This window comes from Xiphophorus hellerii, chromosome 7, assembly GCF_003331165.1.
Source record: "Xiphophorus hellerii strain 12219 chromosome 7, Xiphophorus_hellerii-4.1, whole genome shotgun sequence".
NCBI lineage: Eukaryota > Metazoa > Chordata > Actinopteri > Cyprinodontiformes > Poeciliidae > Xiphophorus > Xiphophorus hellerii.
This window is the reverse complement of record NC_045678.1, coordinates 741,977-766,242: the sequence shown is the minus strand read 5'-3', so window position 1 is coordinate 766,242 and position 24,266 is coordinate 741,977. Positions and strand designations below refer to the sequence as shown.

The following is a 24,266-nucleotide window of genomic DNA, read 5'->3' as shown; positions in this document are numbered from 1 at the left end:
ACATACAAAGGGTTTAAAAAGTATTCATACCCCTTGAACTTTCAGATTTCTATTTCACATTGCAACCACAAATTTCAATGCATTTAATTGGAGCAAGACCAATGTTCTTTGAGTGCAACATGTTTTTTTATGTTCAGCCCCCAAGAGTAAATACTTTGTAGACCCAACATGTACTGCAGTTACAGCTGCAAGTTATTTGGAGTATGTCTCTACCAGCTTTGAACATTGCAAGTGAAATGTTTGGGCATTCTTACTCATGCTTATCTAATTACACAGATAACATCTGTAAAAATCTATTCTTATCAAGGATTCTCATTTGGATTTACAACCCTAATTGAAATCTATATTCAGTTGAGTTCAATACAGAGACAAGATATGTAATCTTCAAATAGATAAACTTTGCTGTTTTTTTATTTATTTATTTGTTTATTTTTTTTGCTAAATATTCACTCATTTGGAATTTGATGTCTGCAACACATTCCAAAAAAGTTGTGACAGGAACAACTGAGTCACTTAAATACTAGCCCATGCCTACTAGAGTGGATGCTAACAGTTGTCATATTGACAGATTCTCCAAACTGAGTTGTAGAGTTTTGAGCTACCATTGGCCTCCTGAGTGATTAATGCCCCGTCTCCGGTCACTTAGTATAGATGCAAAAAATAAAAATAAAAAACTTTATTTGACGAAAATAGATAATCTTGTCTTGATAGGATTTTAGGTGCACCATGCCTTGGACTGAGTAAACAGAATAAGCTTGGATATTGTTTTATAACCTTACTCTGCTTTTACTATCTCTTCACATTTCAAACCAAAGGTGTATTTCTTGGTCTTTGTGATGCTGTTTGGTCACTCATGTTCTCTAGCAAACCTCTGAGACTGGAAACAGAACAGTTGTATTCATACTGAGATTAGATTTCACATGGTTGGTCTAGATTTACAAATTAAGTAATTTCTGAAGGCAGTTGGTTGCACTGAATTGTGCACAGGGTTATCAAAGTAAAGGGGACTGAACACATTTGCTTACTTTTACTTTTAAAATACTTTTAGATTTTTATTTGTAGAAAACATGTTCTTCTTAGTTATCTACGAGATAAAATCCCCCTGAAGTTTTTTTGTTGTAAATTTACAAAATGTGAACAGTTTTATATTGGGTTTTGGGTTATCATTTTGTTTTCTGTTTTTCTTCGTTCATCAGTTATGTCATTTTTGTTTCAGCCTTGTGTTTCCTAATTTCATTATTTGATGATACTTAGATCTGTTAGATCTATCTCATTTTTGTGTTCCTGTAGCCCTGGTCCAGCTCTCAACCTCCTGGTACTTAATCCTCTCATTCTCTTCCACTACTTATCAGATCCTCACGTCTGCTCGTGTCAAACCCTTTCTTGTGTTTGACTTGTGTCTCCTGGCTGGAACTGTTTTGGATTTATTTTTTGTCTTCACCCTGGTTTGTGCATTTTTGTAGTTTTCAGTATTTATTTTAATCTTCTTTCATTATATCATCAAACTAAGCTTGATGATATAAGCTTAGTTTGATGATATAAACTAAGCTTATATCATCAACCCTAACCCTAACCCAAACACAGAGAGGCCTTCACCTCTCTGTGTTTGTGTCCAACACTACACCAACCTACATCATGACATTTTAGTTAGTATGAATGTCTTTACTAGGCAATGTACACCTAAACTATATTTGAACAGTTGCAAGATCAAAGTCCTTAGTGTTTATTATTGATGTAGAACTAATTCTTACTTAAATGGATTTTTAGAGCATATTAACATATTTAATGTTTTTAACATCATAATTTATTCTAAAATATAGAAATTGTTCCAATCTGTAGTTCAATTAAAAGAAGTTCAACAATGATAACACAATTTTATGATGTGGAATGCTGACCTTTGACATCTGTCAGACTAGCCTCTGACACTCCCTCACTGAGATCGATGAGTGTCCCCTCCGATTTGCAGCGAGGAAGAGAAATATTGTTGTTGGCTCTGATCCGATGAGCGGCCATGATGAGGCCCTTCACCGAGCACAATGCAGTGACTTTGACAACTCTGGGGCACTTTTTATCTCCAGGTAATAATGGATGTCAGCAGCTGTCCAGGATCTCTGAAAAACACAGAGTTCAAAATGATAGCAATTTACATCAGTGAGTGTTTAGTTTGAAAGTAAGTACTGATGTTTGAATTATTTTGCAGAGCATTTCAGCCCACTTTGGAAATTGTCAGCTCATTCTGTACGTCGTGTTCAGTAGGGAGCTTAAAGGCCTACAAGCATGTGCTTCTTTTTCAGGAGTTCAGATGCATGTGTACAGAAGTGGGATATAAACAAGTAAACAGATTTAAAAATTTATGCCAGTTTTGAACATATTAGGGGTGTGCTTTTTTGTCAAGAGTTGTTTATTTGCTCCGATAAATCTAACTTTTACTTAATATGTAATCCTTGAGATGGTGTTAGTATAAACATAATCATAACTCCTGTTAATTCCCATGGATGCTGCAAGGCTCTAGATGATCTCCAGCTCTTTCTCTTGACCACAGCAACATCAGGGGCTGAATATTTCGATAGTATAAGTAAAGAAAGCTTACATGGTAGAGGTTGAATAAAAATTTACCAAGCAGATATGGGTCAATGAAACAAAGCAGCCTGACATACCTTAAACGTTTAACTTTAATTCATAACTAATAACCGTGACAGCCCACAGGTGGTGGGATGGTCAGAGTGGAGGACGCGCAGCAGCAACCCTATTGACTAAGTATAGCCAATAGGGTCCCCTACACTGGTCCTGATGCTGATGTATATGTTGATTCTTCTTGTTTGGAGCTGAATAAAACCTTCAAGGTATATTTTGTGACACCAACTAAATCACTTTGTTCCACTGAAGAAAAAGAGAACTATGTGCTTATGGAGTCACATTACTGTTGAGAGATATGTCCACCGGTGTAAATAAAACACATGCCTCATGCAGAGTGATGAGAGTAAAACAAACAGGAGTTCAGACTTCCCCTTTTTAAAGTGTTTCAACTTGCAAAATAGGAATTCAAGTGTTGAAAGTTCCCTTTAATTTTTGTTGGTATTTAGCTCTCCACCCATTATCTGAACATGAGTAACTAAGCTTTTTGTCATCCAATCTCTTTGGTAGAAAGAGAGACAGACATGACAAAAAAACACACAAGCAATATTATTGAGCTAATTTTCCTAGGATTAAATCTTGGGGTACACTACATGTGACTTCTGTCCGCTTCGATGAGAAGTTACTTATTGAAACAAAGAAATCTCTGTTCTTTATGTAAGATTTGAATCAGTTGGGGATTGGACCGGAGAGTCATACACAACTCACCAGTCGATTCAGTAATATGTCATGATCAACAGTGTCAAAAGCTGCACTGAGGTTCAACAGAACCAGCACTGTGGTTCTTCCACAGTCTGTATTTAGATGGATGTCACTGAACACTTTGATAAAGGCTGTCTCAGTACTATGGAAACTAGACTGATAGACATTAAAGCAGTTGGTTATACTATTAAAACCGATTTTTCAATAACTTTGCTGATGAATGGCACTTCAGAGTTTGGCCTGTAATTCTGCAATAGTGATTTGTCTAGATTGTTCTTTTTAATCAGTGGTTTAATCCTGTTGTTTTTAAAGCCTGAGGAAAAACACCTGATGGAAGTGATGAATTTACTATTTGAATCAGATCATTTGCAACGGCAGGCAGAATTTTCTAAAGAAAAGTTGTGGTTATATCGAGACAGCAGGAAGAGGAGCTTAATTGATTTGTAATTTCTTCTAGGCTTTAATAGTTAAGTAGTTGAGTCTTTTCTCTGCATGTTATGTTTGGGCATAGCACTGGTACTGGATTTAGTGTGGATGTGCCGATTCATCTACTAATTTTTTTATATTTCTCTACAAAGAAGTTCCCGTTTCAGAACTACAAAACAGGACACTGTGTTTGTAGTATTTAAAACACACAGAAAACCCTAAGAAACTTTTTTTAATATAAGAAAAATAAATGGTTTCCTTTCACAATTTTTTTTCCTGTTAATGTTAATTTATTAGTATGATTTATTCTTTAAATGGCTATTTATATTATATTGGCTAATACTATTATAGCCAGTGTGATGGCTATAATAGTATTAGCGATGAGTGATGAGTGATGTAGTCTATAGACGTAAATTCAAGCTGGGAGACTCTCTTCAACCTACTGGCAGCATTAATTACCACGCCTCCGCCTCAGCCAACCAGCACCAGACTGTCGCGCCGCTCCAGCCAATCACCACGCAAGAGCTCCTGCCAAACAAGCACAGGTCCACCTGCTTCAGCCGCGCTTCGACCCACCTCCTCCCCGTCTCCACCCTCATCCTCCCGGGCATCTTCCAGACTCCCTCCAGGCTCCTTTATCTCCAGGTTCCACTCCACCACCAGTGTCCAACCGGGGGGAAGACTACCCTGCTGAGCTTCGCCCCGAGCCGATCATCCACGCTCACGGCGATTCTCAGCACGCATGACTTCTGCCGGTGTCCGAGCGCCAAAGAACTTCGGGTCAATAAAACTTTCTAACTGCTGCTTTTCTCTGTGTGAGTTTCTCCAGATTTAAATAACATAACGATAAAATAATTTATATTGCTATATTCAAATAATTTATATTGCTATATATTGCTATATATATAATGTACTGTATTTTTTGTCGCCAATTGTATGTGTAACGTGATTTGTGTGCTGAGGAGCGATCATAAACGACAGCAAACAGATTCAAGGTGAGGCAGGCAGTTTTCTTGCCTCATGGCAGGGGGCACTCATGATCCCAGACATTGGTCTTGTGATATTGCAGAGTAAGAGCCAGCGAGCTAGCCATACAATAAATAAGTGAAGTGCAGCAATATATTTATTGTTTTCTCCTCTCTTCCGACGTCAACATGGATGACTACATTTCTACACTTAAACAGTGTATTTTCAATTCTGAAGTGGATTTTCAATTGAAGCAGTAAATAATAACTAAAGGAAGACCAACACCGGAGCTGAAAGGTTTGCTTCAAACTACGAGACAGAAGGGTATCCGCTAGCTCTTTTCAAACGGAAAGAAAAGACTGGCTTTGTGGATGTCCTGCTAGAAACTTCCTTTTCTTCTTTCCTTGCCTTCTTTTAGCAACTTATGGCACTGTATGGATTCAGATGGGATTTTGTAACTTAAACCAAGCATTAGTGGTCGATCACTCATATCAAAGCCAGATTACTCTAAAACTGCTTGAGATGTCAAGGATAGACTTGGCTTTAGATCAGGGGTGTCCAAACTTTTTGCAAAGCGGGCCAGATTTGATAAAGTGAAGATGCCCGGGGGCCAATAGTTTGTTCGGACATTTTTTAACTACAAAAGTTTCATGCAAATACATACACTGTTATAAAACAATTTTCATTGTCACAATTATCTCAATTTTTCAAATGACAAAATAACAAAATAATAATAATAAGGCAGATGAGAACAACTCTAAAAACCCAAATTCTGCCTTTCATTCATATCTGGAGAGTCAGATAACATTGAACAAACTGTATGAAATACCTTAAATTTACATGAGTTTAAAAATATCTTTGCCTCAAGAACATTTTAAACAGGAGTTATAAGTAATGCAAAGTTGTCTGTTATTATTAAATCTTAAAACAAGTGAATTTTGCTCTTGTCATTTACAATATCTTTGAGAAAGTAATAGTTTGTGTCACATCTACAGGTTCATAACATCAACAGTAATAACCAAATCTCACTCAAGAGTTTAATAAAAAATAAGTGCCATAAATCCAGGTGCATAAATGTTCTTTTGGCTCTTCACTGTTGATAGTGACAGATGTTACCGTTCAAAATACTCAATTTCATGTCCTCAACTCTCCGTGCCACACTGTTACGTGCCAGGCAAACATTCGCAAATTCTTGCTTCTTCTCAGGGCAAATGTTCTCCACCATTTTCATAACACAGTCTTTGATAAATGTACCTTCAGTAAAAGGTTTGCCATGTTTAGCTATTAACATGGCCACTTCGTAGCTTGCTTTGGTGGTATTTTCTTTTGACTCACAGGCCCGCGTGAAGAATCGCTGTTGTGATGCCAGTGCAGCTTGGAGCTGCGTCAGTTTTTCAGCACGGTCACTCCCTGTTAGCTTGTTGTACGTAGCATGTTAGGTAGTGTCTCTTTACGTTGAAATCCTTAAACAAGGCAACCGTCTCATTACAAATTAGACAAGCCTTGATTTTCAGTGAAAATCAATTGTCAAGAGAGCGGCGGCTCTCTTGAAAGCGGCGGCTCTCACTGTCAACTTGTTTTCTTTGCAGTGGCAGAAATGAGCGGAGAGGGGTTCGCTGCACGAAGGCAGACTGATAGTATTAAAGTGGTGCTGCCACCATTTGGTGAAAGGAGGAATTACAGTTTCAAGTTTTATGATTTATTTATTCTGTTTGACAGTGCAGGCGGGCTATACATAATACATTATAAGACCGAAGCTGCGGGCCATATGAAATCTGACCGCGGGCCGTGATTGGCCCTCGGGCCGGACTTTGGACATGCCTGCTTTAGATGAACGGATATTTTTGTGCAGACTGAGCGGTGCACCGACTTCATTTATAAGTAAAAATAAGATGGCAATACATTTTTTTTTGTTTAGATTTTTAATGAAATGTGCATGTTGTGAGCTACAGTTTGTATGTGTAAAGAATTTAGAAAAGAAACAACGCACAAACTGCTGTGTTGGATTAGCTAATAGCAATGGTAGCTATAATCTACCACAGCGAAAACTTATTAATAAAATATTAAGCCCAAAAACATACTACTGCAACAGACTGAATGTTCTGTTTTTAGTGCAAAATATTAGAGTGCTATTTTTTTGGTGTTGAATCCTAAAACAAAATGGCATTGTGGTCAGTTGCTGTGGCAACGAGTCTGCGTGACACAGAGGGTGAGAAGTGATTCTGAGTTGTACTTCGGTTTTTTCCTTTGCTGTGGCGCATAGCACTAAATTAATATCTACATTTCGAAGTTTCATTGAGTTAACAGAATTATTCTACCGCGGCAGTACACAACAAAGTCTCTTCCTCCATGACCCCCAGCACTGGCTCGCTGCAGGGCAGCATGCTCAGCCCCTCCTCATCACTCTGCTGACATATGACTGCTTGGCAAGACACTCTTGCTGTTATACAGTGAAGTTTGCAGGCGACACAGTAGTAGTGGGATGCATCACAAACAGTGATGAGTCCAAATACAAGAGGAGGTCGAACACCTGGCACAATGGTGCAGAGACAATAACCTCTGCATCAATGTGAAGAAGACCAAGGAGATGGTGGTGGATTTCAGAAGTAACAAGGATCCTCCTCATCCCCTGTATATCAGAGGAGCAGCTGTGGAGGCGGTCTCCAGCTACAGGTACCTGGGTGTGCATATATCCAGCGACCTCACCTGGAGTGCCAATATCTCCCGTCTGGCCAGGAAGGCCCACCAGCGTCTCTACGTCTTCACGAAGCTGTGGAGAGTTAGACTTGGGAACTCAGTCCTGAGGAGCTTTTATCACTGTGTGGTGGAGAGGATTCTCTGCACCTGCATCACTGTGTGCCACGACAGTTGCACTGCTGCTGAGAAGATGGCTCTGTAGAGGGTGGGGCTGCACAGAAGACTGTGGGAAGCAGCCTTCCCTCCACCTCGGACCTCTATACAGCACAATGCAGCAGGAGGGAGCTCCTCATCATAAAGGACTCCTCCCATCCAGCACACATTCTGTTCTAGCCTCTCCCCTCAGGCAGGAGGGTGAGGAGCATCCGAAGCTAGACCAACAGGCTGAGGAACAGTTTTTCCACTTCAGCTGTCAAACTCCTGAACTCAAGCTGCACCTAATACAGCTTCATTTCATAAATGATTTACACACACACAGATGTACATCCCTTACTTTATTATTTATTTATCATTTTTTGTGTATGTTTGTGTAGTAAATTTCTTAATTTGGGTCCTGAGTAAAATTTTGCACCACCAACAAGCAAGGTGGTATAACAATAAAAAAAATCCTTGAATCCTAAAATTCTTCAAAGAGTTATTGAAGATGGTGATGGCTATCGGCAGGAAAGATCTTCTGCAGCGGTCTGTACTGCACTGAATCTGAATAAGTCTCTGACTGAAGCTGCTCTGCCTTCCCAAGATAACATTGTGAAGAGGATGGTCAGGGTTGTCCATAATTTCATTGATCCTATAAAGAATCATTCTTTGCATAATCATCTCCAGATGTTGGGGGCACTAGTGCGCAGCTGTAAGGTGTAGACATGTTGGTATGCGCTCTCCACCACATCTTTAAGTAAATCACGATAAAAGCACTTAGAACCTGGCATTGTCGACGTTGCATCCTTGGTTAGTCACCAGGCATCATGTCGCTGTCGAAGAAAGACACAAATTCCAAACAAGATTATGGACGGATACATTGGCGGCGCTAATGCTAATAAGGCTAATGTTAGTAGTGGCCATACCAGCGGGCCGCGAGTGAACCCAGAGACTGTGCTCCGGGCGACAAGACCCAGATGCTCGAGATGTGCCAGGAAATATGTAAAACTATGTCAGAGTCAATTCTTGAGAAATTGGATGAGCGCTTCAACACCTTTGAAGCTAAGTTCCAATCTGTCCTTGCTGAACAGACTGACTTGCAGAACTGCATGGTCGGCCAAGAATTAGAAACCAACGCACACGAGGAGCATCTAGGAGAACTTGAAACGAAATGTGTGGAGCTCACAAAGCTTGTAACCCAGAAGCAAACTAAGTTACTGGACCTGGAGGCTTGCTCCCGAAGACATAACATCAAAATTGTTGGCATAAAAGAAAACTCAGAAGAAGGGAGACCAACGGAGTTTGTCTCTAAGCTCATCTCCGAACTACTAGGCAAGCAACATTTCCCGCATCCACTGACCGGTGCACACTGATCTCTGTGGCCCAAGCCGGCGGCGGGTGAGAAACCACATACCATCATAGCCCTAATACATCACTTTCAGACGAAAGAGCAAATTCTATGCCTTGCCAGGACGCAGCCGATGGAATACAAGGGGAACAAAGTTCTGATATTCCCAGATTACACCAGCGAAGTAATGAACCAGCGCCGCTAATTTCGGAACTTGATGCAAACCTTGAGAGGGGATGGAATCAAGTTCCGTGACTTCACTGAGTTCAGTCCGCTATCTGTCCTGCAGCTCCTGCTTTGTTTAAAGTGGGAAGATATGCGTCGTGTTCAGGAGATGCCGGGAGGTGGGAGGGGAGGAATTCGGGGGGTGTCTGTTATGTTTTACCCAGATGCACATGTTTTATTTGTTTGTATCACAAGGCATCAAAACTGCTAGTTCTGACAATATACTTGTTCAATGACTGATGTTGGCGGTGGTGGGCGGACAGATGGGAGAAATCTGCAACTGATCTTGTGGAATGTAAAAGGTCTTGGTAGTGCAATAAAGAGGGGGAAAGTTTTTAAACACTTTCACCCTCTTTAGTCCTTAGCTGCAGACATTATTTTTCTGCAAGAGACCCATATTAAAAATGATGCAAGACATGTGTAGCTGGGTGTCTCAAATATACCAGTCGCCATTCACCTCACATGCTTGCGGTGTGGTCATGTTATTGAGAAAGAATATCCCATTTCAGACATTGTCTGTTGTCAGTGACCCTATCTGTAGGTACGTGATGGTAACTGGCACTATAAACTCGAAACCAGTAACTCTCCTTAATGTACAATACAGACCAAAAGTTTGGACACAACTGTGTGTCTCAGACCAAAAGTCTGGTACTCAGACCAAAAGTCTGTCCAGAGGATAGACTGGAGGATAGACCAGAGGATACTAACCCTAAACCAAAAGTTTGGACACACAGTTGTGTCCAAACTTTTGGTCTGTACTGTATATGGTTCAAATTCAGATGATCCTAATTTTTTTAGAAAAGTTTTTGACCTGCTTCCAGATGATAGCCATTCAAACGTAATAATAGCAGGATATTTGAACTGTTATCTCAACCCTTTTCTTGATAGATCATCTAAATGATCAGCATCAGAACTGGCGTCCACCAAACTTCTAAATAATCTTCTCAAAACAAGGAATATAGTTGATATTTGGAGGGCTCAACATCCTTTGAGTAGAAAGTACTCATTTTACTCACATGTGCATAAATCTTACAGCAGGATTGATTATTTTCTAATAAGTACTTATCTCTCAAATCGCTGACTCTAAATATCATAATATACTGATTTCTGATCATTGTCCCCTAACTATATCATTAAATCTGTCTACCTGGGAAGGCAGGAGTAAGCGACTTAACACATTCCTCAACTGATCTTGAGGAGTGATAACTTTGATGATAACTTTGTTAAAAACATAACCTCTAAATTAAAGGACTTTATAGAAATAAATGATAACGGTGAAGTATCAGATTCCATCTTATGGGAAGAATTAAAGACAGTTCTGCGTGGCAAAATAATTTCCTACACTTCAGCCCTTAAAAAAGAAAGAGAGAAACGTCTATCTGAAATCAACTATGCCCTCTCCAATTTGGAAAGAAAGTACCAAATGTCTGAATCACCTGATGACTATAAGGAAATACTTAAACTTAGATATGAATATAACGGAATTATGAGTAGCCAGGTTAGTAACTTGCTTTGGAAACTACGACAAAAGAATTTTGAGCTTGAAGATAAGCCTGGTAAACTTTTAGCGCTACAACTTAAGGGTGCCCAAGCCACAAGGTCAATTTATAGCAACAGGTCAAAAACCGGCACGCTCTTAACCAATATTGCTGATATACAGTACAGACCAAAAGTTTGGACACAACTGTGTGTCCAAACTTTTGGTCTGTACTCAATACAGACCAAAAGTTTAGACACACTTTCTCATCGAATTCAATGAGAAGGTGTGTCCAAACTTTTGGTCTGACCTGAGTACAGACCAAAAGTTTGGACACACAGTTGTGTCCAAACTTTTGGTCTGTACTGTAAATCGCAGATTCAGAGAGTTCTACGCCAAGCTGTATTCTTCCGAGAATAACACAACACAATCTGATTTGAATGATTTCTTAGATTCCCTCTCGCTGCCTAAACTGAATAAATCTGACAGGGTCTATCTTGAGTCTGACTTGACGCTTCAAGAAGTCAGAGACACTATAAAGTCCTTTCCATCTGGCAAAGTGACCGGGCCTGACAGCTTTGGCTCGGATTTCTATAAGAAATTTTATGACCCTCTTGCACCATTCTTACTTAGAATAATGTCTGATTCAAAAAAAGATGGAAAACAGCCCAAAATTCTTTCGCAGCGGCAGCCACCACGCCTCTGGACGTCTGCAAGACCCTGCTCAAACACTCAGGAGTCTCACACCCTCAGCTCTGCCAGCCAAAAGCCAGGGAGCCCACAGACACATCTCAGGTCTGGTCCACGCCTTCAGGATGGTTTCAGGCTGGGCGGCCTGCAAGGCTTCTTCAAGGGAGTACAAGCGAGGGTCATCTACCAGATGCCCTCCACAGCCATTAGCTGGTCTGTTTATGAGTTCTTCAAATACAGACTTACTAAGCACCAGCACAACAATATGAGAATCTGTTGTTGTGGCTAACATTTGTCTTTTTCCTAAAAAGGGAAGGGATAAAAATCCTGCTAGCTTTTAGGCACTGCAAAATGTTGATCACAAGATAATCACAAAAATTTTGGCCAATAGACTGAATGAATGCTTAGCATCTATTATCCATCCTCATTAAACAGGGTTTACCCCTGGCAGATTGTCTTTTTTCAATGTAAGACGATTACTTAATACTGTATACCTTGATCATAAAAATACCAATGAGTCTACTCTGGCCCTTGATGCACATAAAGCCTTTGACCAGGTCAAATGGCCGTATATGTTTGAATCATTGCGCAGGTTTGGGCTCGGCGAGACTTTCATCTCCTGGGTGAAACTGATATATCAAGAACCCATGTGCTCCGTCTTGACAAATAATGATCGGTCAGCTCCATTTCGCCTGCAGTGCTCAGTTCAGCAGGGTTGCCTGCTGTCACAAGCGCTCTTTGCGATTGGACTGGAGCCACTTGCTGTGGCGATAAAGGAGCACCCGCACATTGAAGGCCTTCGAGCCGGTGGTGTTGACACACTCATTAGTTTATATGCCAGTGATGTAATATTATATTTATATGACACAGTAAAATCTGTCCCCTTCCTCCTCAGCTTGATTACATCTTTTAGTAAAATTTCCGGGTATACAATCAATTGGTCAAAGAGTGAGTTGATGCCTCTTTCCAACATGTACCCATCTGGATTTTTACCAAAAGTACCATTCAAAGTGGTTGAGAGCCATCTTACCTACTTACTATATCCAAAGACTCAAAACTTATATACAAAACTAAACTTTCCATAGTTTACGTCAGGATTAAAGCAAAAACATCGAGTACTGGAAAACTTTGCCCCTGTCAATGATTGGACGCATTAATTCAGTTAAAATGATCTCCCTGCCTAGGTTCTTGTAGTTATGTCAAAATATTCCTATTTATCTTACAGCAGCCATTTTTTAAAGACTTAAACTCGATCATTCAATCCTACATATGGAATGGGAAAAATGCTACGATTTCTAGAGTGCATTTACAGAAGCCGAGGGAGGAGGAAGGGCTGGGCCTACCTGTATTTAAACACTATTATTGGGCTGCCAACATCAGAGCACTAATGTTCTGGCAACAGGGGTTCCTGGGTAACCCAGCGACTGATACTCCTTTGTGGCTCAAGATGGAATCCAAACTGGTGAATAATTCCTCCCTACCAGCTGTGTTTTTTGCCTGCCTTGAAAAACCAGAAGCCTATCGAAATCTGAACTTTGTGTTAAAACATGAAGTAAGAATCCTAAATCAAATCAGGAGTACCAAATACATCAGCACAGACGCCATTATGTTTTAACCACAGTTTTTTACCTCGTTGGCAGGACAAAGCTTATCACGACTGGAGGGAAAGGGGATTGGTGTCAATTAAGGACATGTATACTGGCAACAAGTTTGCATCATTTAGCCTATTAAAAGAAAAATACAATTTGCCCCATTCACACTTTTTTCGATATCTGCAGGTCAGGCATTACATTAAGACAAAGATTGAGAGCTTCGACACTCTTCTGCTTGAGCAAGGCATTTTTGACATCCTAGGGAACCCCCCTGACTCTAGGCATCTTATTACAAGAATTATAAATCTATCTGGTGACCGCACTGTGGCACACACCACAAAAATCAGGGAGGCCTGGGGAAACGAGCTGGGGATAACAATCCCTGGACCTTTGTGGAAAAGGTGCCTTTCTAAAATCCATTCTTGCTCAATAAACAGCAGGTATCAGTTAATTCAGTTTAAAATGACACATCAGTTACACTATTCAAAGGTCAGATTGCACAGGATTTACCCCTCTGTCTCCCCAATGTCTGACAGGTTTAACATATCAGAAGGCACACTGTCTCATGCTTTTTGGTCTTGCCTTTCACTAATTGGTCTTTGGTCGACAATATTTGATTGGTACTCCAAGGCATATAAGACTTCCTTACAACCTGAACGAGGATTTATAATCTTTGGATGCCCTCAAGTGCCGGGGATTATACCCGCTGCAATGCGGCAGCCACTGGAACTGGGAGTGATTGGTGCCAAGAGACTAATCTTGAGAGACTGGAGGTCCTCTGTTCCTCCTTCCTTCCACTTGTGGGTGACGGACATGATGTCCATAATACAGCTGGAGAGACTTCATACAAAGACACTTTTTTGTGTTACTGGAATCCCTTCCTGGAACACTTTACAAAGACCAGACTAAGCTGAACACACTCTTCCATGGACTCTCCCCTTGGTCGCCCTCTAGTGTGTGTATGTATACTCTTGTATGTGACTATGTACTGTATATACGTATGTGTTGTGTGTGTACACCATCTGTCAACTGCAATGTTTCATGCTTTGACCTGGGCCCTGTTTATCTGTTTCTTTATCTATATGTTCTAAACTTTGAAAACGTAAAATAAAATTTATAATAAAAAAATAATAATCTCCAGAGGTTCCACAGTCATCCCCAGAACAGAACCAGAACACAACCAGCCTTTTATATCAGGCTGTTCAGCCTTTTTAGGTCACTGGCTCTGATGCTGCTGCCCCAACAGATGATGGCAGAAGAGATTGCGCTCTCAACTACAGACTTATAGAAGATGGGCAGTGTCTTGGTGCAAACCTTGAAGGATCTTAGCTTCCTGAAGAAGTACAGTCTGCTTTGTTCCTTCTTATAGATGCTTCACTGTTCCATCTCCAGTCCAGTCTGTTGTCCAGATGAACACTGAGGTATTTATATTCCTCAACCACCTCCACTTCTTCCATGATGGAAATAGGGTTTGACCTTACCCTGTGCCTCCTGTAATCAACAAAAATCTCCTTTGATTTGTTCACACTGAATATGAGACGATTGTCATCTTAAATTTACTTTTATTTGTCAATTTTCAGTTTTCATCTTCAACTTTAATGGGTGATAATAAACAAGTGAGATGGGAAAATTTTCAGTTTTAATTCAGTTGCATAATAATTCTGCACACTAATAGTTGCCCAATAATTGTGCACACATAAATAATGTCCTAAGAAAGCCAAAATCTCACTTTTACTTTCTTAAATATTCAGGTTTCAGAGGTTATTAACATTATGGATTGACAAGAGGGCTGTGGTTGTTCAACAATAACATGAATCCTCAAAACTACAACTTGGGTGATAATTGTATACAGCATAGGTTCTGACAGGTCCGCAGTGTTTCTCTCCTGATCCATTATGTCTCATATAATACAGTCCATCATGTACCACCATATAGCCAACACATTAGAAATTGCCTGTATTCATCCTCACTAATACTGTTCAGTCTGGGATGTACTTCTTCCCTATCACGACTATATCTTTACAAAAGTGTTTGTTTCTAATGACTTGGCAGAGTACAGTGTGGATATTTTAAAGCTCCACTATTGTGCAAAATTAATTATTTTGCATGTTTTTGTCCTGGGTATTTTGTGCTGCTTGAAACAGTCCAAGAGCAAAAAAAACCAAAACACCCAACTGTTTATTGGTAATAAGTAAATGTTTTGCTGGTGTCTGTAAAACAACCAGTAACAAAAATCTCTCACTTTCTTCCAATCTAACAAAATTGGTGTCAAACATTTGTGCTACGATTGTGCTGGTTTGTGCAGTAAAACTTTTTGTTTGTGCTGCTTTGGTTATTGATATTAAGTGAAGTTTAAAGGTCAACCAGCCCCCCATAAAACCCATATCTAATAAAATTGGTGTCAAATGTTTAGCACAAATGCTATAAATGCTACATTTGTAGTATTTGTGGAGAATTTGTGGAAAATTCTCCACAAATTCGCCACTGATTTGTGGAGAATTATTTTTTTTGTGCCATTAGGAAAGCGCAATATATACAGCATATGGTAGAAACGGTAGAAATTTGGCATGCGATAGAGATCTGAAGTCTACCGGCTAATTGCAGTAATGCTTGTAGATGACATAACCAGCCTGAATTAATACGGAGCAAGTGGGAAGCAGCGTGGCTAAGAGTGCAAGGGAAGAGTTTGTTAAAAATGCAGGTTCAAAGAAAGTAAATAATTTCGACCTGGTTTGGGTATAACCTCTCTCAGTCTTAGCGTGACTGTCAGAAGGAGGGTGGCAGATGTCACATTTCCCACCCTCGGGACAACGGGAAAGAGTGGGGTAAAAGAGCATTCAGGATCGGTCACCCTTGCCAGGATGCGCAAAGTTTAAAACAAGGGGTAAAATGTCACGGTCGGACACCAGGGAAGTGCCGTGGGGCGGGGTGACGATCTGTACAAAACCACACCGAAACATGTTTTAAAAATTCTTAAAAGTGCACAGTGCACAGAGTAAAAAAAATTGTGGGGTTTTTAAATGACCCTGTCTCTTTAGACAGCAGGAGAGCAGAAAACTGTAATCTACAAAGTGTGTGGAAGATAGGAGATACAAGCAATTTGTTTTACCCAATTAAAACAAAGCATGTGCTTGAATACTAGCAATGCCAAGCAAGGCAGCTGACAACATGCTCCAAAAAGCATAAAAAGAAACAGCAGAATTTGCATCCATTAAATTAAAGTTATTGTGTTTCTATATAGAGATAAATTTTCATTTATTTATTTAACGAGGTAGTCACCACTGAGACTACCTCGTCCTACTACTACCTTAAATTTTGATTTTTTTAGGAAGACCTGGCAATGATGGGCAGCAACATAAAACAAAACAGTTACATATTACGTACAAATAATATCCACAAAAACGAGTATTAAACAAGTTTTAAAAATTACAAATATATACATTCCACTCAGTAAGTATGTCATTTTATTCGTTAAGTTTTATACGAATTATGTCTTGATATATTGTTACCGCCATCCGTCACAATATACTGTATATTGTGATATGAATTTTGTGCCATTTTGTACATCCCTAGCCACTATTATTTTAAAGATATTAATATATGCTTCCAGAGGTTACTAAAGGTCAACCAGCACCGGCCCACCTTCCCCAAATCAGACAAAATTGATGACAATCAATTCGGCTAAATTTGTGCTGGTTTGTGCACCAAAACTTTTTGTTTTTGCGGCTATCATTTTAAAGAAGATAATAAAAATGTTTCCAGAGGTCATTGTAGGTCAACAGAACAGAAAGGTTGTAGGTTGTAGTAGGATCCTTGGGCAGATGACTCCCAAGGAGTAGAATCATCTGCCTCTTTATCATTAGTGTCTATGTCAAAATCTATTTTGCTTGATAGATGCAAAATGGTAAATGGACTGAACTTACTGGTGAAAACATTTGATAACTAGAAACCATGAAGCCACAGCAGTATTCATCAATAATATCCCAATTTGGCCTTCTTCTGAGAACCATACAGTCCTGCAGAAATTAATTGTGCACAGCATAAATTTTAGGAAAGAGTGGCAATAAGAAAGCAATAGCTGGAAAAAGGCCTTCAGTAATCCGATTTGCTACAAACTTTCTGTTGCTCTATCACAAGATCCCAGTCAAATAAACAGACGTGTGTGATTGTAACAAGAGAAAATGTGAAAAAGTTCAAGAGGTTTGTATACTTTTGCAAGGCACTATCAGGAAAGTTAACTCAGGAAGCTGCTTTATCGCTGTTACACTGTTAATTCCATCCAAATGTTCGGCACACTTGTAGGAAAGTGATGGGGGATGTACAGGGTAAGGAGAGGTCAGATGTAAACTCTGGGTAGTCTCCAGGAGTAGATATCCAGACTTCAGCCTGACCACCTGGCTCAGCTTAACAAACTGCCAAAAACAATGCAATGCAATGCAAAACAATAGTGGGTGGGGTCCCTGTAAACTGAAGAAAGCACAACAGGAAAACTCTCTGAGGTAAATAACCATGTATTTTCTGGTAATATGTTGCTGGGGAAGGCCATAATGAAGCTCAGTGTGCTTCCCTGCTGAAGGCATGCCAGGATCTCTCCCTCCTGACTTCTCTAATAACATTCCTGCTCAGTCTAATCACTCGGCTGTCACCACAGACTTTCATAAGCTGTGGAATTTACAATTAGCACAGTTTAATGTCAGATCAGACTATTGTGACCAGAAAACTGGCACTGGCATTCTTTAAAGTTGCAACATGCAACTTTTATGAAAAATATGTTTTACATATTTTTTTAAAACTGTCACTATGTTATGTCAGTATAATGATATTGTGATCTGTGAAAAAATCGAGCTCCTTCACCTGCTTTCTGAGCTACTGATGCTATCACATTTGTATTGCATTATTTCATATATTCTTCTGGTTGTCCCAGTATCTCATAGGATCCCCATCCATTTGGAACCACAAAGCATAAGAGATTCTTTGGGCAGATGCATCCCGTGGGCAGATATGCTTCCTTATTGACACAGTTTGGCGCGTGTCTGTTTGAAACAGTTTATGTATCAGTCACGTGACATTCTTATAGCGAAACGCAAACTGACACAAGGTGAGCTCGCCTATGCATTGGTGTTGCCGGACCCTTTACTACCTAAGACCCTCTCCCTGGCTCTGATTGGTTGCTTCTAGTTAGCCTGGGAGCATGCAGACGAGTTTAATCTTTTCACAGATTATTGATCTCATACTATACTGTGACGACATAGTGACAGTTTTAACAGATATGTAAAAAAATATTTTTTATAAAAGTTACATGCAGCTTTAAAAGCATGACAGACATAGGACGACTGTAGGCAAGGCTGAACATGATTGTGATGTTCTTCATGGCACAAATCCTCTGCTTAATATGGAAGCAAAACCCACTCAGGCTTCAATTGAGGCAACTTGGATAGCCATTTCAAAACTGCATATCCAAATTCAATGAAAATTACCCACTTAGCAGTGAGCGCAGAAAGAAAAAAACTGCTCAGCTCATTGCTTCACTTTGGTAGCAGTAACGTCTCATCAACAGCAGAATGTTTAATAGAGACATCTTTTGAGATTGCATGGATCTTAGCACGGGCAAAAAAAAACCAAAACAACTTTTCTCAGACTCAAATAGTAAAAGATTGCTTTTTGGCTTCAGCAGAAATATTGTTCAAAGACTTTGACAACAAGAATGCAACTCTCAAGCAATTTTTTTATATATACAGTATATATATATTTTTTTCTTCATAGAAATAAAAAAAATTGAGGTCCAGTCAATTAAAAAAATATTCATATTGTGTTTTCTAAAATAGTTTTTAGCAGTAAAAATCAAATGTTCCCCCTCCCAGACCAAAAAGCAGACATCCATATTTGAACTGAACCCCCCTGAAATGGTTCGTTCCTGCTTGGAGCGCTTGATGGTGACGTTTTCAGCAGCAGTCATTGGAAGACAAGAACGACTAAGATAAGATGAATAAGATGGCTAAACAAGACTAGACTGCAAGACAGCTTGACACGACAGATTAGACAAGGACCCTACGAGGAATAAGGAAGACAGGTGGGATTAAATACACAGAGGGTAATCAAGGAACGAGACACAGCTGAGAACAATCAAGGGGTAGACAGGACAACACGGAGACTCAATAGACACAGAAACCTAAAATTAACACAAAGAAAACTCAAATCCCTACAGTACCCCCTCACCCCCAAGGGCGGCTTCAAGACGTCCAAAAAAAGAAGAAGAAAAAATAAGTCCACAAACAAAAAACAACCAATCCAGGGTAGGCGGCGGGGCGCAGGAAGGAGGACCAGAGTCCAGGAAACAAAACAGAAAAACGCAGTCCATAAATAAACAAAAACGGTCAGGGCGGGGCCCGGGAACGGCGCAGGATGCCGACCCATCGTGGTGGATCCAGAGGCCGGGAATGGCGTAAGAAGAACCCACGGAGAGGCGGAGGTGAGCGGTCAGATAGCTGCACGGACTCTCGACAAGGTGGAGGCTGCCGACGAGCATTAGAGCCAGGAGTGCCGGCAGATGGATCCGGAGTGCCAGTGTTCTGTTTATCTGTGGTACCCGTAAATCCGTCCTACCTTATGGTAATGCGCACAAGTATCTGGTTTTACTGTAACCACATAGTTCTAGACTTTTTGCTTACATCTGGAGCTGTAGACATGAGAATGGAAATCAAGTAGATAGTCTTCTTAGTTTTCTGCTAAGAAATGAGCACAGACAAGGAGCCTTTTTTAAAGATGAACAATAAAAGTTAAGCTTCAAACAGCTCAAAGCAGTGTGTGTGAATCCTGTTTTCAGCTGACTTCATCATGTGAGAAATGCTGGTTTTTATTTTAACTTATGTGCTCACTTGGCACTGGTGGCTTTTTTGCAAAAATGTCTATCGTTAGTTCAGTACAACAAAAGATTATAATCAGAACTGAAACCCCATATTGCCCTGCATACTGCATAAAATGCTCAGAAACATGAAGAAACACTACAGCTTCAGAAGCTTCTTTCATCTCCTGATCTGATCAGATTTGTACGGGACAAGCTGGAACAAGTCCAACAACAACAGCCACACCTCTGCAAGTCCTAAAGCGTCTGCTGCCAACCTCCCAGTGCTACTGCAGGAAAAGGAAAAGTCTCTCCATCACTATCTGGAACGAGGCAACTAATCAAATGCACCCCACACAACATTATGTTGTTATGTATGGACTAGGCCTTTAGAGAAACTCAATGGATGGATAAGTTACCCGTGCCCTAGAAGAAGACAAAGTAGTTTTAGTGTAGCTGACCTTTCGCCATAGATTTCATGTGTATTTCCTCTCTAGAATAAAACTGTGACTCTAAAATAAAACTGTACATTTCCTTTCACTTATATGCTTATGGTTTTCAGCTTTGTTTTCCTTTAAAATACTCAGACATCCTCAGTTAAACATCTCCTTGATTATCTACAGTAGGTCAAGTTAAGTTGTGGATGGCATTATTTTTAACACAAATAAAGACACTATTGTATTTGGTTCTATCTGTTTTTCTTGTGACAAAGGTATTGATTTTGCTGCCCTGATAACTCATGAGTTGTGTCGATAATCAATGTGTGAAAATAGATGCTGCTCTTAGTTTTGATAACCATGTGTATGGATAGTAAAATCTTAACTTTTTTCCATCCCAGACATTTGTTAAATGCAAAGACCTTTCTTTCTATGGAGGACTTTGAAACAGTTATTTATAACTTTGTTCTTGGATTACTGCAATTCGCTTTTTTTGGCAATGGTTAATTAGGGAACCCTATCACATATCACATTACTGGATCTGCTTCAGCCCTCAGTTAGGAAATCATGGCGGTCACTTAGAGGAGACTGTAACCTCTCAGTTGTGGCTCCATTGCTCTGGAATAAACTGCCTCTAGACAACAGGATACAAGCTGAGATAACGGCAGGAATAAATCTGAAAATACAATTGCCAATTATTCCTCAATGCAGTCGACCATGTAGATCGGGTCCTTCAAATGATTCAGCCCCTGAATTTGAACACACTCTTTGTCAACACAACTGAGCAATTCAAAAATTTCTTTCGTTCTTTTTTTTTTCTTTAAATCTCAAACATAAAGATTGTCAAGCCTGAAGCAAACACTTTCATCTCCTGGGATCATAATAATAGCTTACACCACTTGAAAAAAAAAGTAAATCTGACAGTACCTACAGTAGATAGAGCTTTACAAGACAAGTGACAGTTTCACAAGAATTATTGCTGCACTGTAATATTATTGCACCCAACCAACAAATCTGGAAGTGAACCCTAATACTCAGAGGCATTTATTTGCTCCTGCAGGTGTTCATCTACAATGCTAAATTGCTTTGTTTATTCATGTCACACTCTTAAGTTCAATAATGCTGACGCTGCCTACAGGACAGAACAGGAAGAGATTAAAAAGAAAGAGAGCTGCTGCTCAGTTATTTGATCTATCAGATTGATGAGACTCTCCTATGCTAGACTGTAGCTTTGAATAAAAAAATATAAATCATTTAAATGACATTATGTGTTTGGGAGATGGGGCTTGTCAATTGGCAGCATGACCGGCACAAAGTTAACCATAAATAAGGACAGGAAATTATTTTCTCTCCTCAATTCTCCTCTTCTTTTCCTTCATGGTCCCTGCAGAGTGTTCTATGAGGCTCCTTATTTTCATCAGTTCACTTCCTGTAGGGTGGATATCCCAGGAGAAGCCCAAAACATTGTGACAAACTGTTATTAAAACAGATCCCAGGGTTTTCCCCCGTGTATTATAAGTCATGCTTTATTTGCTCCCCCACCAATTGTTTGTTTTTCATTTGATCCAAAAAAAAACCCAATATCTTATTTTTTTTAAAAGTCGGACTACAAGCTCTCCGCTGCACTGAGCATTCTACTGGCAGAACAGAATTATTCCTGAAAGATGGGTTTATTAATCTTATAGTTGACGCACTGAACAGGGAACGCGCACCAATGTTGGCCGCCTCATGCGCTCTTGGGGCTTGATCTCTGAAGTTTATCTCAGCACGGATTGAGTATGGACATTTATATCAACCCCCTGTGAGGAGTCAAGTTTTTTGGGAGAATTCATCATGGTATGAGTCAAGTTTAAAAGCTACCATATTTGCTCTTTTTCCAAAGCTCAATGTGAACCGCAAATATGGATACTTTTAAAGGTGTGCGTTGAGCATAGGCCTGTCACGATAACAAATTTTGCTGAGCAATTAATTGTCTCCAAAATTATTGCGGTAAATGATATTGTTTGAAGACCTTTTTACACTGATTTAATGGAAATGATGTAATAATGCATGCAATTTACTGCCAAAGAGAGATAGACTTTACTTTCAAAAGAACACTTAACACTGGTTTCTTTTCAGAGAACATCTGTAATAACACATTAAGATTATAATAAGAGTAACTAATAAGTTATGGCTATCATAAAATTATAAATGAATGATAAATCAGAGAAGCTAAAAAATTTATAAATGTGATTTTGACATTGAACTTGAGATGGTGTAAAACGTGTAACTGCAATTAAAGATCACTGATATGTTGGAGGTAGATGGTAGGTGGAAGAAAAAGCTAACTAACAGGAGAGCAGAGATGATCAATGCCTTATTTGGAGACAGATTGTTGAACAACGTAAACATTGCAAAGAAAAGGTTGTGCAGGCAATGGTCATAGGAGGACCATTGAGCAATCCTGAAACATTAGCACAGACATCAAGACATAATGTCTCTAAGACAAAGATGGATATGAGATCATCTGTCTAAACAGACAGCCAATGAAACAAGCACAGCACAGCAACAGTGCTAGCCAATGCAAATGCACCAAAAGGGTGGATAAACCCTACAAAAAGGTGAGTGCAAAAGAGGAACCTTTGGTTGGATCCTCCAGTCAGCTTCGAGCCAAGATCAAGATGGACAAAGAACTCTGCAGCTGAAGAAGAGCCGGGGCCACAGAGCCGAAGACTGTCTGGCGCATGTGGACCAACCCATTAGCCCCGCAACATGTGGCTTCAAATCGCACTTCTCTCATCAGCTGGGTTCAGACCCCAAAGACAAAGATGAAGATAAAGGCACAGACAAATACCAAGGCAAAGATAAAGGCAAAGGCAAAGAACAAAGGCAAAGAAGAAAAACTGGTGCCTTCCTTCCTGCCAGCACCCAAGTCCTCTGTGACCTCACCATCCATGCAGAGACAGAAGCTCATCAGACCTAAAGAGATCCCTGCCTTCATTGATCAACATCCTCCTTCTGCTCCAACACCTTCTCCATCATCAGGCCAATTCTGCGGTTCGAAACACCATACTCCGTTCGTCTCTCTCAAAGGTTCCCTTTTTAGTTCTCAGTGTCACCATTAGGGAAAGATAGACTAGATGACTGATTTTACTTATTTGATTATTTCTGCTACTGAATTAAGCTGTACTGACCCTTGTGAAAATGCCTTACTAATAAAATATTTAGCATAAAGAAAATCTAAAAGATGTTGTGGACATTCAGTTAATGAGTCACCTCAAAGTTTTTTGATGGTTGTAAAATAGCTATGATGTTTGATTCTGGAGAGGAAGAGCTGGAAAATGTTTTATAGGTTGCTAGTAGCCCATATGTACAACAACATCCTTGGGACTCGCCCGAGTCACTAAAACCAACCTGGTTCAGTAACAGTGCAAGTTGTAATAAAGAGAAGGAGTGACCATTAACAGGTGTGCTCTGTGAAACTAGTTGACTGCAGGCTGCTCAGTCTGGCTAATTCAGAGGGGGAAGAAGGGTGGGACATCTGGATGGAGGCCGTCAGAAACCAGGCGAATCTTTTCTCGATGCCAGCTTAAACAGCGTTTACTTCAGTTCTGTACAGGGTAAATCCCAGAAGATTTAAGAAACTCAATGCACCCGTTAGACGGAGAGCTGGTAGCACATCTCCCCTCTCAGAAGAGGAAGTAGAGAGAGAGAGAGAGAAGGGGGGTGCGCAACGACAACTGATAAACAAAGTAAACAAAACAACCAAAAACAAAAATGAAATGGATTCTCAGTCTCCATTAACAAACAAAATATGTACTTGAATAAAAACTAAACATAAAGCCAAAGTGGAAATAAATACTGCATTCAACCAAGAGTGCAGATTATGAAGTCTGTATACTATATTACCCTTCAGTAATCATTAGATTTAAATAGAGAAGACGGGTACATTCGACTACCTGATGCAATAGTTCACACTACACGATTTTTTACCTCTATTTTCCCCTTACGACAAACTTAGAACGTTAGCCGTTCTAAGTTTGTCACTTGCGATTTTGTAACCGATCATCCTGTAGTGTGTGGTGTGTTACGGTAGATCGTTGTGGCCGCTCTCATC

The 24,266-nt window shown here is 39.9% G+C and overlaps 1 protein-coding gene across 3 annotated transcripts in view; it reads right to left on the bottom strand.

The window, feature by feature from the left end:
- LOC116723006 (SH3 domain-binding protein 4) overlaps positions 1–24,266 on the bottom strand; it is an 82,543-nt gene that overhangs the window by 32,765 nt on the left and 25,512 nt on the right. For 2 of the 3 annotated variants that reach the window (XM_032567496.1, XM_032567494.1), the window contains exon 2: positions 1,896–2,111. In XM_032567496.1, the coding sequence (XP_032423387.1) occupies positions 1,896–2,013 (118 nt within the window). In that variant the 5' untranslated portion in view covers positions 2,014–2,111. The remainder of the gene's footprint in view (positions 1–1,895; positions 2,112–24,266) is intronic. The other variant, XM_032567493.1, reaches the window with a different exon arrangement.